The 12,732-nt window shown below is 39.0% G+C and overlaps 2 protein-coding genes across 2 annotated transcripts in view; one reads left to right on the top strand and one right to left on the bottom strand.

The window, feature by feature from the left end:
* The window catches only part of KLRG1 (killer cell lectin like receptor G1), an 18,470-nt gene extending 10,914 nt beyond the window's left edge, over positions 1-7,556 (top strand). Inside the window, exons 4-5 of the mRNA XM_008059438.2 lie at positions 6,814-6,914; positions 7,352-7,556. Of these exons, the coding sequence (XP_008057629.2) occupies positions 6,814-6,914; positions 7,352-7,463 (213 nt within the window). The 3' untranslated portion in view covers positions 7,464-7,556. The remainder of the gene's footprint in view (positions 1-6,813; positions 6,915-7,351) is intronic.
* The window catches only part of M6PR (mannose-6-phosphate receptor, cation dependent), a 105,729-nt gene that overhangs the window by 59,961 nt on the left and 33,036 nt on the right, over positions 1-12,732 (bottom strand). The window lies entirely within an intron of this gene.

Below are 12,732 nucleotides of genomic sequence, written 5' to 3'. Positions count from 1 at the left end.
AGCGGGTCGAGGCTGCGGTGGCTGGGAGCGGCCACTGCACTCCAGTCTAGGCGACAGGGTAAGGCTCCACCTCAAACAAAAAACAAAAACAAAAAAACTGAAGTTTTTCCCAGCTGGCCATCCATGGGTAGAGAATACTGCTAGAGAAGTAGGTTGCTCATATGTAGAGTGTATTAGCCAATAAAAAAGTCCTCTCATGCTGTTAAATAGTCATCTTTCAGTAAGATACATATAGTCTACTTCCTGTCTGAGATCAGTTATAGCGAAGTATACCATAATAACAGAGGCTTGCATGCACTGAGCACCTGCTATGTGTCAAGTGTCTTAAGTATGCTATTCTTAATCATAGCAATCCTAAAAAGTAGAGTTCAATATCCCCATTTGATTGATGAATGAATACAATTCAGAGGAATTAATGAACACATCAGGCAGAACCAAAGGTAATTTATTCATCAAGTAATTAAATTATGACTTAGAGGCTGGGTCTCACTCTGTCATTCAGACTGGAGTACAGTAGTGTGATCAGAGCTCACTGCAGCCTTGAACTCCTGGGCTCAAGCCATCCTCCAGCTGCAGCCTTCTGAGTAGCTGAGACCATAGACATATGCTCTCACACCCAGCTAATTTATTATTATTTTTATTTTTTTATTTTGAAGATGTGGGGTACAATTCAGGGTTAGGCATATAAATGTTCATCCTGCAGGTACCCTTGTTGATGAGGTGTATGCTCTCTCCCCTGGTAGTTTCCCACTACTGCCAGCTAATTTTTTTTTAATTTTTTTTTATAGAGACAGGGTATTGCTATGTTGCCCCTGAGCTCAAACCATCCTTCCACCTTAGCCTCCTAAAGCAGAACTAGATTTTAAATTCCACATCAACTCATCTTCAAAATCACTTATAGAAATATTGTATTTGACAGCTTCCAGAATCCATCTTGTATATGTTGAAAATCCAGACAACTTTTCCTATTTTTTCTGATTCTTTTTGTTTTTATACATATTGGATTTTTATTTGAATTTGAAGTATGGAATATACATCATATGACCCTTGAAATGTAAATATATTTAAAATGACAAGATGCTTGTTTATTATCTCTTTTTTCTACATTGGACTTCAAGATTGTCCAATAGAGAAATTAAAATAATATTGAAGTTGAATTGCTCTGTTATTTTCTCAGTTTTCTGTTAACATTTTGGTATTTGCCCTCTGCTCTTTAAATATTATCTTTAGATCTTTAGATATATACACATTTTTTATTTTTTTCTCATTTTTTTCCTATAAGACTCAGTTCATTTTGAATGTTAGAACTTGTTTTTTGCAGTTTCTTATAATTTTTCTTGGGGTCATTTCTCTAGGTTATATTTCTTAAAATTAAGTCAGCTAATCAGAAGATATAATTTCATAGTTTTGATGTATTATTAATTTTTCTTGACATGGGTTGAAGTAACTTAGATGCATTCTATAAACCATGTAAATTTTGGAAATTTAAGGAGTATGCTTTGTGCCTTAGTAATACTTTAATTTCAGTTTTAAAATATTACTTGCAAAAATGTGTGTGTGCATAAGGTTTAAATATTGACCCCAAAAAACAAAAAAAGGAAAAGGAAACAAAAAATGTACCTGGTTTTATTTGTTGGTTTTGTCTTCACTTTGCTTTTCAGTTTTGCATTTTTTCTAAGATACAAGCAAATATTACAAACTCTATAGTTACATAACACCTTCGTGCTCTAGTTCACACCTTCTCTGGGTGAGAAGAATCTCTGTTAACGCCCTTATTTACATTTATGGTAGAAGTATAGGCGCGCACACACACACACACACACACACACACAGAGGCATATTATCTATGGGTACATAGAAGGGAGATTGCACGATTACACTCTGGTTTTGAAGGCCTTGTCCAAGTGGGAAGGTTTGCAAGTGAAAGTGGTATATAACATTTTCAATATCCAGCCTTCTCAGTGAGAAAGTGTAAAAACGGACGGACTGACCAAATGACTTGGAATTGTAGGGGTCTTGAAAATAGTAAGTGAGCACAGGATTGTGGCTTCTTCATGGGCATTATCTAATCTCTGCTCTTCAGACTCTAATTGAAGTTTTAGAGCACATTTTTATCCATTTCTGTTTCACCAGCTGCCATTGCTCCTCTTGAAATGAAGAAAGAAAATGGGCTATTTTTTCCTTATAATTTGAGTGGAGAGATGAGGAAACTTTTTCTTCTTTTTTCTTTTTCTTTTGAGTTGGAGTCTCACTCAATTGCCTAGGCTGGAGGGCAGTGGCACAGTCACGGTCACTGCAGCCTCGACCTGCTGGGCTCAGGCGATCCTTCTGCCTCAGCCTTCCAACCGGCTGGAACACACAGGCATGCACTACCACACCCGGCTAATTAAAAAAAAAAATTTACTGTAGAGATGAGGTCTCACCAAGTTGCCCAGGCTGGTCTCGAACTCATGATCTCAGGCAATTCTTTCACCTCGGCCTCCCAAAGTGCTGGGATTATAGGTGTGAGCCATCATGCCCAATCACATTTTTTTCTTTTAAAATGATTTTAATTTTTTTTAATTCATTTAAAAATATTTAATTTCAATTGTAGTAACATTTTATTTTTAAATCTTTTAGATCATGGCTCTCATTACCACACAAATTTTGTGAAAATCTTTTTAAAAATGCTCTTTTTTTTTCTAATTTAAAGAATCCTTTAAGTTAGTTGGTTAAGAAGTGCATGAAAGGTTTTAAGCTATCTTGAGAATTACAATGTCACTTCATGTGTCTTATACTTCCTTTACTCTTCCGTCTACCTCCCTACCTCAGCATGCACAATTAAGTGCTCTACAAGGGACAGTAAAAAATACAGTTTGTCACCAGAAGGTTTTAGCCTCTTGCAGCATCATATCTTACTGTATGTTCTTCATTTTTATAAATATTTGTTGGATATAATTTTATATATTTTTCTATGTGCTGGAGATATAGTAATCAAGAGTTCTTGCTATAATTATGCTTACATTATATTTATTTTTTAAGAAAAATTATATTTTTAATTTAATTATTGATATTTTAAATTGACATATAATAATTGTACATATAATGGTTATTTATCCAAAGGAAAAGAAATCAGTATGTTGAAGAGACATCTGCAACCCCATGTTTATTGCAGCAGTATTCATAATAGCCAAGATTTGGAATCAACCTGAATGTCCATCAACAGATAAATGGGATAAAGAAAAAGTGGCATGTAGATATAGATATGTACAGTATATACTCACGCACTCTAGAATACCATTCAACCATAACAAAGAATGAAATCCGGTCATTTTTTTGCAACATGGACAGAAGTGGAGGACATTATCTTAAGTCAAATAAGCCAGGACACAAACACGGTTGGGTTCGGTGGCTCGCCTGTAATCCCAGCACTCTGGGATACTGAGCAAGTGAATTGCCTGAACCTGTGGGTTCGAGACCAGCTGGGGCAACTTGGCGATACCTTGTCTCTACAATAAGTAAAAAATTAGCTGGGTGCGGTAGTGCACCTGTAGTTCTGGCTACTTGGAAGGCTGAGGCAGAAGGATCGCCAGAGCCCAGCAGGTCGAGGCTGCGGTGGCCGGGAGTGGCCACTGCACTCCAGTCTGAGTGACAGAGTGAGACTCCCAACAACAACAAAAAAGTTAAACATTGCATATTCTCATTCATATGTGGAAGCAAAAAAAAGTTGATCTCATGGAAATAAAAAGTAGAACAGAGGACACTAAAGGCTGAGAGGGTAGGAAGAAATGAAAGGATACAAAAGTAGGGCTAGATTGGCTCTCGTGTTTTATAGCACTGTAGTGTGACAGCAGTTAACAATTTGTTGTATGTTTTCAAATAGCTAGAAGAGAGGACTTTGAATGTTCCAAACACAAATAAACGATAAATGTTTGAGGTGGTGGATATGTTAATTCCTCTGATTTGATCATTACATGATATATATACATGTTACATGTGCTTACATTTTAGGCAGAAGAGACAGACAACAAAAAGTAAACTAATATGGCAATATGTGCTTTAAAGAAAATAAAACGGTATGATACAATAGTGAAGGCGAGGAAGGCCTCTCTGTAGAGGTAACATTTGAGTTGAGATGTAGACCTGAATGGCCGTCATGTAGAAATCTAGGGCAAGAGTATTCCAGGCAGTTGGAAAAGCTATGCAAAGACCCTAAGGCAAGAATGACCTTGGCATGTTAAAGGGAACGGAAAGAAGTCTTACGTGGCTGAATTTAGTGAGTAAATGGTTGTCAGAGGCTAGATTATAAAACACCTGGTATACATAGTGAGGATTTTAGATTTTATTCTATGCAAAAAGTGAAACCACTGATAGGCATTAATCAGTAGCACCGACTGATTAAAAGTTTAGTACTAGGAAAGAGAAATTTATGGCTATTTGATAAGGAGAATTTCACCCATGTGAACTTGTCATCTGTAAGGATGTGGATAATAGACTGGATACAGTGGCTCACACCTGTAATCCCAGAATTTTGGGAGGCCAAGGCAGGAGTATTGCTTGAGGTCAGGCAATCAAGACCAGCCTGGGCAACATAGTAAGATGCCCCCATCTCTACAAAAATAAAATAAAATAAAAATCAGCTGGATGTGGTGGCATGTCCATTATATTCCTAGCTACTGAGGAGGCTGAATTGGGAGATCACTTGAGCCTAGGAGTTCAGGGCTGCAGTGAGCTATAATCAGCCACTGTACTCCAGGCAGCAGGGCAAGACCTTATTTCCATTTTAAAAAGAACAAGGCCAGGGGCTTCCACCTGTAATTACAGCACTTTGGGAGGCCGATGCAGGAGGATTGCTTGAGTTTAGGAGACCAACCTAGGCAACATAGCAAGACCCTGTTTCTACACAAAGATAAGCAAACACACAGACCAAAAGATGAGGATAATGGTATTTGCCTTCCTTCCAAGGCTGTGAAGAATTTTATAACTGGAAAGAATCCTGGAGAATACCTAAGCTAAATTCTCACAAAGAAACTGGAGCTCAGTCAGATTAAGCAACTTGGTCATCTTCAGATAGCAGGGACAAAGCTAGTGGTAGGCTCCAGTATTTCGTTTCTGTTTGTTTTTCTAAATACTATAATGCATAAATGCATATCCAGTATTTCAAATGAGATTAGAAATAAATACAAGGGGACTTTGTAAACCTTAAATTACAATACAAATGTAAGACATTTTCAGGATATTCTGTCCTGAGAGAACAAAGCTATTGTAGGATATAGACAATTTGAGAAGGAAACGTTGATAAACAAGTTATACTGATTTTTCAAATACTTCACCTAGAAAGCATCACAACCATGTGTCCTGAGTAAAAACTAGAACTGAAATCCAATGAAGAGAAAATAGAGGTTATTCTGACCATACGGCAAAGCATAAAAGACTCCTTCTACCTTCTGTAGCATCTTTGCTGGAGTGAAAAGTGGCTTTTTACCTCTCTGGATTTTAGAAGATACATTTTTTAATTCAAGCTGGAGAAGGATCCAAGTATGGCAAATGGCAGGTTAAGAGCAGGGCCCAGGAATTCTCATCTTCAGCTACCATCTTCCAGGAGTGAAATAGGACAATGATGTCCATATGACTTCTGGTGATACCATAATAACCGTAGAGAGCTGAAATTGTACTGCTTTCTTGGTAGTTTCTGGATAAAAAGAAATATTTTCTTCCAAAGATATTCAATTAATTAAGCACTCATTAGAAAATGTTGAAAGTGTAATTATTAATTACACTAACAGCAAATCCTCCAACAAAATGAATCTTCTTAGATTTATCCTTTATATCTTTATAGAAGCAGTTCCCTTAGGATATAAACTTCCTTATTTGAATGTCAGATACTACAGAAGAAAGTATCTTTTATCTCTGTTCTACTGGGTAGCATGGTACACAGAAGTGGTATAACTAATTTAACCTTACCTTAAGCTTGTTCCTTTAAGAACTACTTTTTTTTTGGTTGCATACAAGATTAATGAGGACTGGGAAAATGAGAGTTTAATAGAAAAAGAAAACCAAGCATATTGCTATGGGCTTAATCATAATTTATATATTCAATGATGACGAGAAAGATGGCTTCTTCTGCAGCAGTGTTTAGCTTCTTTTTTTTTGACATTATCTGAATCTCTATCAGTTGCTCCTTCTAATCAAGGAAAGGTGCAGTGGAAGATAGAGATGCAATATTGTCTTATTTCTCACATTATAAGAAGGCAATTATAGATGGAAAGGCCAATTCTAGGAAGCTGCTTCTGACTGTAATCAACTGTAATTTCTGTCTCTAGAATTAGAAATTAAAAAGAGATTAGTTATTTGGAGTGGGTGGCTGTCTTAGTCAGCTTGGGCTGCTATAACAAAATACCATAGATTGGGTGATCTAGCAACAGACAGTTATCTTTCACAGTTCTGGAGGCTGAAGAGCCCAAGATCAAGGTACTGACATATTCAGTTTCTGGTGAGGGCCCCTTTTGGGTTGTATACAACTATCTTCTTGGGTTCTCACTTGGCACAGGGAGCACTCTAGTTAATCCCATCATGGGGGCTTCAAACTCACACCCTCAGCTAAACCTTATTACTTCCTAAAGGCTCCACCTCCAGATACCATCACATTGGTGGTTAGGGCTTCAACATATACATTTTAGGGGAACACAAACATTCAGTCCTTAATAGCAGTGATGAGAGAAGATGTAAGGAATAATTGGTTTTCCAGTTACTCCAGTTATACCTATTTTAAGGAATAATTTGATCCTCTGCATCTTTCTTACCTTTCTTCATCATCTTCAACCTCTGCCTTAGAGCCTGCTCAAAAATTCCCTCAATGAGAACTTTTACTGGATTGGTCTGAGGAATGATTCTGGCTGGAGGTGGGCAGATGGATCAGTTCTCAACTTGTCAAGGTAAGGGTCTTCAAAAGAGTGCCAAAAAAGAAAGAAAGAAAAAGAAAGAAAGAAAGAAAAAGAAAGAAAGAAAGAAAGAAAAAGAAAGAAAGAAAGAGAGGAAAAAGGAAAAGAAAATACAAACAGAAAGAGAAAAAGAAAAGAAACAGGAAAGATAAATTATGTTGCTTTGGAAATAGGTCAAGGCTAGCAGATGGAGAGGAGAGGAAAGAGTAAAAGGAGAGGAAAAAGGGCACAAGGAAGAGAATGAATAGTGGGAAAGGACAAAAAGATGGACATTCTAAAGAAAGGCTAATGATCATTTTTTATTCTTCTATTGTTTTGAGAGCTGAGATGTCTTAGTAGGGAGAAAGAATTTGCACAATTTCTATTCATGCCTTTCAACTCCTTTACTGTGTATGTGGCCTCATGTGATTGAATTTTCTGATTTCTTACAGGGTTATTTCTAATAGCTTGGTACAGAATTGTGGTGCTGTCAACAAAGATGGTCTCCAAGCCTCGAGCTGTGAAGTCCCCTTACAGTGGGTTTGTAAGAAGGTCAGACTTTGAGGGATGACCACTCTGTCCTGACCCTCCGATCTATCATGTATCCCTAAAAAGAGGGAGTTGGCCACTGCATGTTGGGACAGCTATGGCTATGTATTTAGTGAGTGCTGAACCTTCTAATATGGCATTAGATGTAAGATTAATGCAGCCTACTAGGGATTGATGCTTTACTGATGAATTTTCGTTGAGACTATTTAGTTATTATAACAATTTCAAGGCGGGATCTAGGCACATTTGTAAAATAAAGTTTGTTTTTAGTGTTTTTCAGCTTACTAACTAATGCTGGGCCCCTCATCCACACCGCCATCACCTCTGTCAAAAATATACCTTTCTCATGTTATATTTTGAGCTAATCTGATGAAATCTGCAGACATATACTATTCCTAATATCCCAGAGGCTTTTCATGTGTACTGATGGTTAACATGCTACTTCTCCCTGATGGCATATTTTATCCTAACAGTGACCCTTTGCAGATTAAGCTTTATTCTAAAAAATAATACTAATCATGAGAATATAAACCAGGGGAAGTGGGTGAGGGCACAGCGGGGCTGTCTCCTTCTCAGCCCTTCACAGTTATGCAAAAACCCGATCTTGTTATTTCTGAGTATGCATAGATGTGGGTGAATAAACCAATGTGTGACTGTATCTTTTCTATGCTGTGAATGTGTGATTCGCATATTAATTTCAAGATAGTGGAAATCTGTGAAGGCATTTTCACAGAGAAAAGCTTACAGAAGCAGTTTATGTGGTTGGGTCCCTAAATTACTTTAGGCATTAATGCCTCAAAAATGAGAAAATGTTATTATTTCTCCTTAGTAGAGTTTGGGCACATATAAGGAGGGAAGTTGTTGTTTCAAGACATAAGGGGCAGTAATGAAATGATTAGGGTTCATCCAACTCCTCAGTTTCTGGAGCCACCATCTTTCTCAGTCCACGTTTTCCCCACTTCTGTTCACTTTTCCTCCATAGGAGTATACTTTTTTTTTTTTTTTTTGAGTTGGAGTCTCACTCTGTCACTCAGACTGGAGTGCAGTGGCCACTCCAGGCCACCGCAGCCTCGACCTGCTGGGCTCCGGCGATCCTTCTGCCTCAGCCTTCCAAGTAGCTGCAACTACAGGCACGGGCTGCCACGCCCGGCTAATTTTTGATTTATTGTAGAGACGAGGTCTCGCCAAGTTGTCCAGGCGGGTCTCGAACCCGCGGGCTCAGGCAATCCACTCATCTCGGCCTCCCAAAGTGCTGGGATTACAGGCTGAGCCACCGAGTCCAGCCTAGGAGCATACTTTGATGTTTGATATATCCCTTGAGCATGTTTGTATCCCTATAAGACACATGGTTTTCTTCTTTATTTGTTCCATATTTAATAAATGATTTAAAAAATCTACCCCACTGTTTTACTTTTTCTAGTGGCGTCATGTTTTTAGGTCTGTCTGTGTTGCGTCATGTGCATGTGGCCTCATCTTTTCAGCAGCTGCAGAGTCTCCATTGTGTTATCTATTCTCTTGATGATGGACCTAGTTGCCTTTGATTCCCCTACTCGCACAGATGATGCTGAGATGAATATTCTCTTACATATCCTTCTCCCAAGTCTTCCCTACTTCAGGAAATGGCCTTGCCATCTACCTAATAGTTTAGATACCAATCCCATGAGCTTTCTGGTTTCTTCCCTTTTTTTTTTGAGTCGGAGTCTCACTCTGTCACCCAGACTGGAGCGCAGGGGCTGCTCCCGGCCACCGCAGCCTCGACCCGCTGGGCTCCGGCGATCCTTCCGCTTCAGCCTTCCAAGTAGCTGGAATTACAGGCATGTGTTACCATGCCTGGCTAATTTTTTGATTTATTGTAGAGATGAGGTCTCATCAAGTTGCCCAGGAGGGTCTCGAACCCGCGGGCTCAGGCAATCCACTCACCTCAGCCTCCCCAGGCACGGGATTACAGGCTGAGCCACCGAGCCCGGCTAATACATTTAGGCTACACAAAACATAAAAATTCCTCTTCCATTATAAAGTTAAACTTAGATTAATGTAACTTTTGACTTAAAAAATTTTATTTTTTTTGACATTTTTAAACTCTTCTGTAATAACATTTAGCTTAAAACACATTGTACAGCTGTGCAAACATATTTACTTTCATTATATCTTTATTCATGAGCTTTTTTCTTTTTTGAGTTAGAGTCTCACTCTGTCGCCCAGATTGGCGTGCAGTGGCACGCTCCCGGCCACCGCAGCCTCGACCTGCTGGACTCTGGCGATGCTTCTGCCTCAGCCTTCCAACTAGCAGGAACTACAGGAGCACGTTACCACGTGCGGCTAGCTTTTTTCTATTTAAAAATTTTTTATTTTTCATATTTAAACTTTTTTGTTCAAAACTAAATGCAAACATACACATTAGCCTAGGCCTACACAGGGTCAGAATCATCAACATCACTGTCTTCCACCTTCACATCTTATCCCACTGGGAGGTCTTTAGGGGCAATAAAAAAACTACCATTTTCTTTGTTAACGATGCCATCTTCTGAAATATCTCCTAAAGGACTTGCCTGAGGCTGTTTTGTAGTTAACTGTTTTTTTAATAAGTAGAAGGTGTACACTCCAAAATAATAATATTTACATTTGATGGTATGTAAATACATAAGCCAGTGACAACCGTTTATTATCATTGTCAAGTATTATGTACTATATATAATTGTATGTGCTGTACTTTTATACATCTGACGTTGCTGTAGATTTGTTTACAATATCATCACCACAAACATATGAGTCATGCATTAAGCTATGCTTTTATGACTCACTAGGTGACAGGAATTTTTCAGTTCCACGATCATTTTGTGGGATCACCTTTAAAAAATTTTTTTGAGCTGGGGTCACACTCTGTCACCTAGACTGGAATATAGCGGCAGGATCATAGATCACTGCAGCCTCAACCGCTTGAGCTCAAGTGATCCTTGTGCCTCAGCCTCTTGAGTAACTTGGACTACAGGTACAGGCCACCACGCCTGGCTAATTTTTTTTAATTTTTGTAGAGATGAGTTTTTACTATGTTGCCTAGGCTGGTCTGCAACTCCTGGGCTCAAGCAACTCCATCACTCCCCCCCCAGCCCCTCCCTCCCAGCATCTCAAAGTGATGAGATTACAGATCTGAACCACCATGCCCAGCCCAGGACCACATGTGTATATTGTTTGTTGTTGACTGAAACTTTGTTATTTGGTGCATGCCTGTTTATATTTGGTATTCCTCCTGTTTCCTGAAAGGTAGCTTCTAAAACCTTTGGGATTTCTGGAGTGATAAGTGCCTTTTTGCATGCTAATGAGATGATTGCTGGCCCCCCAACTTTGGGGATGTTGAAGGCTGAAGGTTGAGTTGATCACCGATGTTTAATGATGCAATCAACCATGGCGATATAATGAAGCCTCTGTTAAAAACCCAAAAGGACTGGGTTTGGGGAGCTTCCAGATAGCTGAACACATGAAGCTTTATGGAGGGTGGCACCCAGGGAGGACATGGCTTCCCACATGCCTTGCTGTACACTTGCCTTCATCGGTATCCTTTGTAATGTCCTTTATAATAAAAAAGTGTAAGTGTTATCCTGAGTTCTGCTCTAGCAAATTAGCCAAACCTGAAGAGGTGGTCAGGGATACTTAGATTTGAAGTCAGTTGGTCAGAACCTTCAGCTACAACCTGTACTTGCATCAGAAGTGGGGGCAGTTCTGTGGGACTGAGCCCTTAACCTGTGGGATCTGATGTTCTCTCTCAGGTAACGGAATTGAATTGAGCTAGTAGAAACCCAACTGGTGTCTGCTGGAGAGTCTACTATAGAATTGATTGCTTGTTTGGTATATATGGAAAACACTCCCACACATTTGGCCACAGAAGTGTTCTGTGTTGTGAGAGGGACAAACAGGGTTTTTTTCCCTACTTCATTAATATTTTGTATTATAGTTTGTGTTTTTTGTCTGTTGTCTTAGAAATGGTTGCCTAGTCTTAGTTGCAAAGATTGCCCTGATACTTTCTTCTAGAAATTTTGTAGTTTTAAGTTTTGTATTAAGGTCTGTGATCTAATTTAATTGAACTTTTATATATGGTGTGAAGTATGGGTTGAGGTTATTATTATTTTTTGTATAGATACCCCATTGTTCCAGCACCATTGATCAAAATAATGGTTCTTTTTCCATTTACACCTTTGTTCCCGTGGCACTGTCGTTGAACATCAATTGATCCTATACATGTAGGTATATTCCTCACCTCAGACTCCCAAGTAGCTAGGACCACAGGTGCATGCCACCATGCCTGGATAATTTTTAAAAAATTTTGTTTTGTAGAGACTATGTTGCCCAGACTCATTTTGAATTCCTGGCTGCGAGCGATCCTCTTATGCTGTCCTCCTCAAGTGCTGGGATTATAGACGTGAGCCACCATGGGAGCAGGGGGCTCCATTTCACTTGTTTATATGTCTATCCTTTTACTTCTACCCTGCGGTAATTTTATAGGAAGTCTTGAAATTAAGTAGTATAGTCCTCCAACTTCGTTTCTCTTTTTCAAAATGGTTTTAGCTGCAGTAGGTCATGCATTTTAAATTTTATTAGATGGTTTCAAATGGCCCCACCAATTTAAACTCTTCAGCCCTGTGTGAATTGAAGTGACTATTTCTTTACCCTCCCAAGGCAAAGGTGAGATGAGGGACAGGCTTCTCAAGATCATGAAGACTTTTCATTTCTGGCTCCATCCTCGAAGGTTAATGATGAGCTTTTATATAAGAGTAGATTTTTCAGATTCTTCATATGGGAACACCCATAAGACAAAATCTTTCCTTTGCTCATGAAGATCTTTTCTAGCAAAACATTGATGATAATAAAGTCTTTGTTTCTATATCAGCACTGAGATGGGGAAGAAAATAAAGGGGAGGGAAGAAAACTCCTGTTTTGGTACAGAAGGAGGAATGATTTGGTAAAAGCTAAAGAAGAAGTGGTTTTCAAGGTGGAGGGAGCAATTATCAGTGCAACACGCCAAAGAACTATAAAGTAACGCAATAAGAGAAGAATAGTCAGCGATATTGGCAACATGGAGGTCATTGCTTATCATTCTTCATTAGTTGGTAGTGACACACGTGGCATTTTGGTAGACTGACAAGGAAGTGAAAAAAATTAGTTCTTTTAAGAAGTTTAGCCGGGCTTGGTGGCTCAGCCTGTAATCCCGCGCCTTTGGGAGGCTGAGGTGAGTGGATTGCCTGAGCCTGCGGGTTCGAGACCTGCCTGGGCAGCGAGACCTCATCTCTAC

This window comes from Carlito syrichta, unplaced genomic scaffold, assembly GCF_000164805.1.
Source record: "Carlito syrichta isolate Samal-C Ts95f unplaced genomic scaffold, Tarsius_syrichta-2.0.1 Scaffold304046, whole genome shotgun sequence".
Lineage (NCBI taxonomy): Eukaryota > Metazoa > Chordata > Mammalia > Primates > Tarsiidae > Carlito > Carlito syrichta.
Note: the sequence above shows the minus strand (reverse complement) of the source record. Positions and strands in the feature narration are given on the sequence as shown.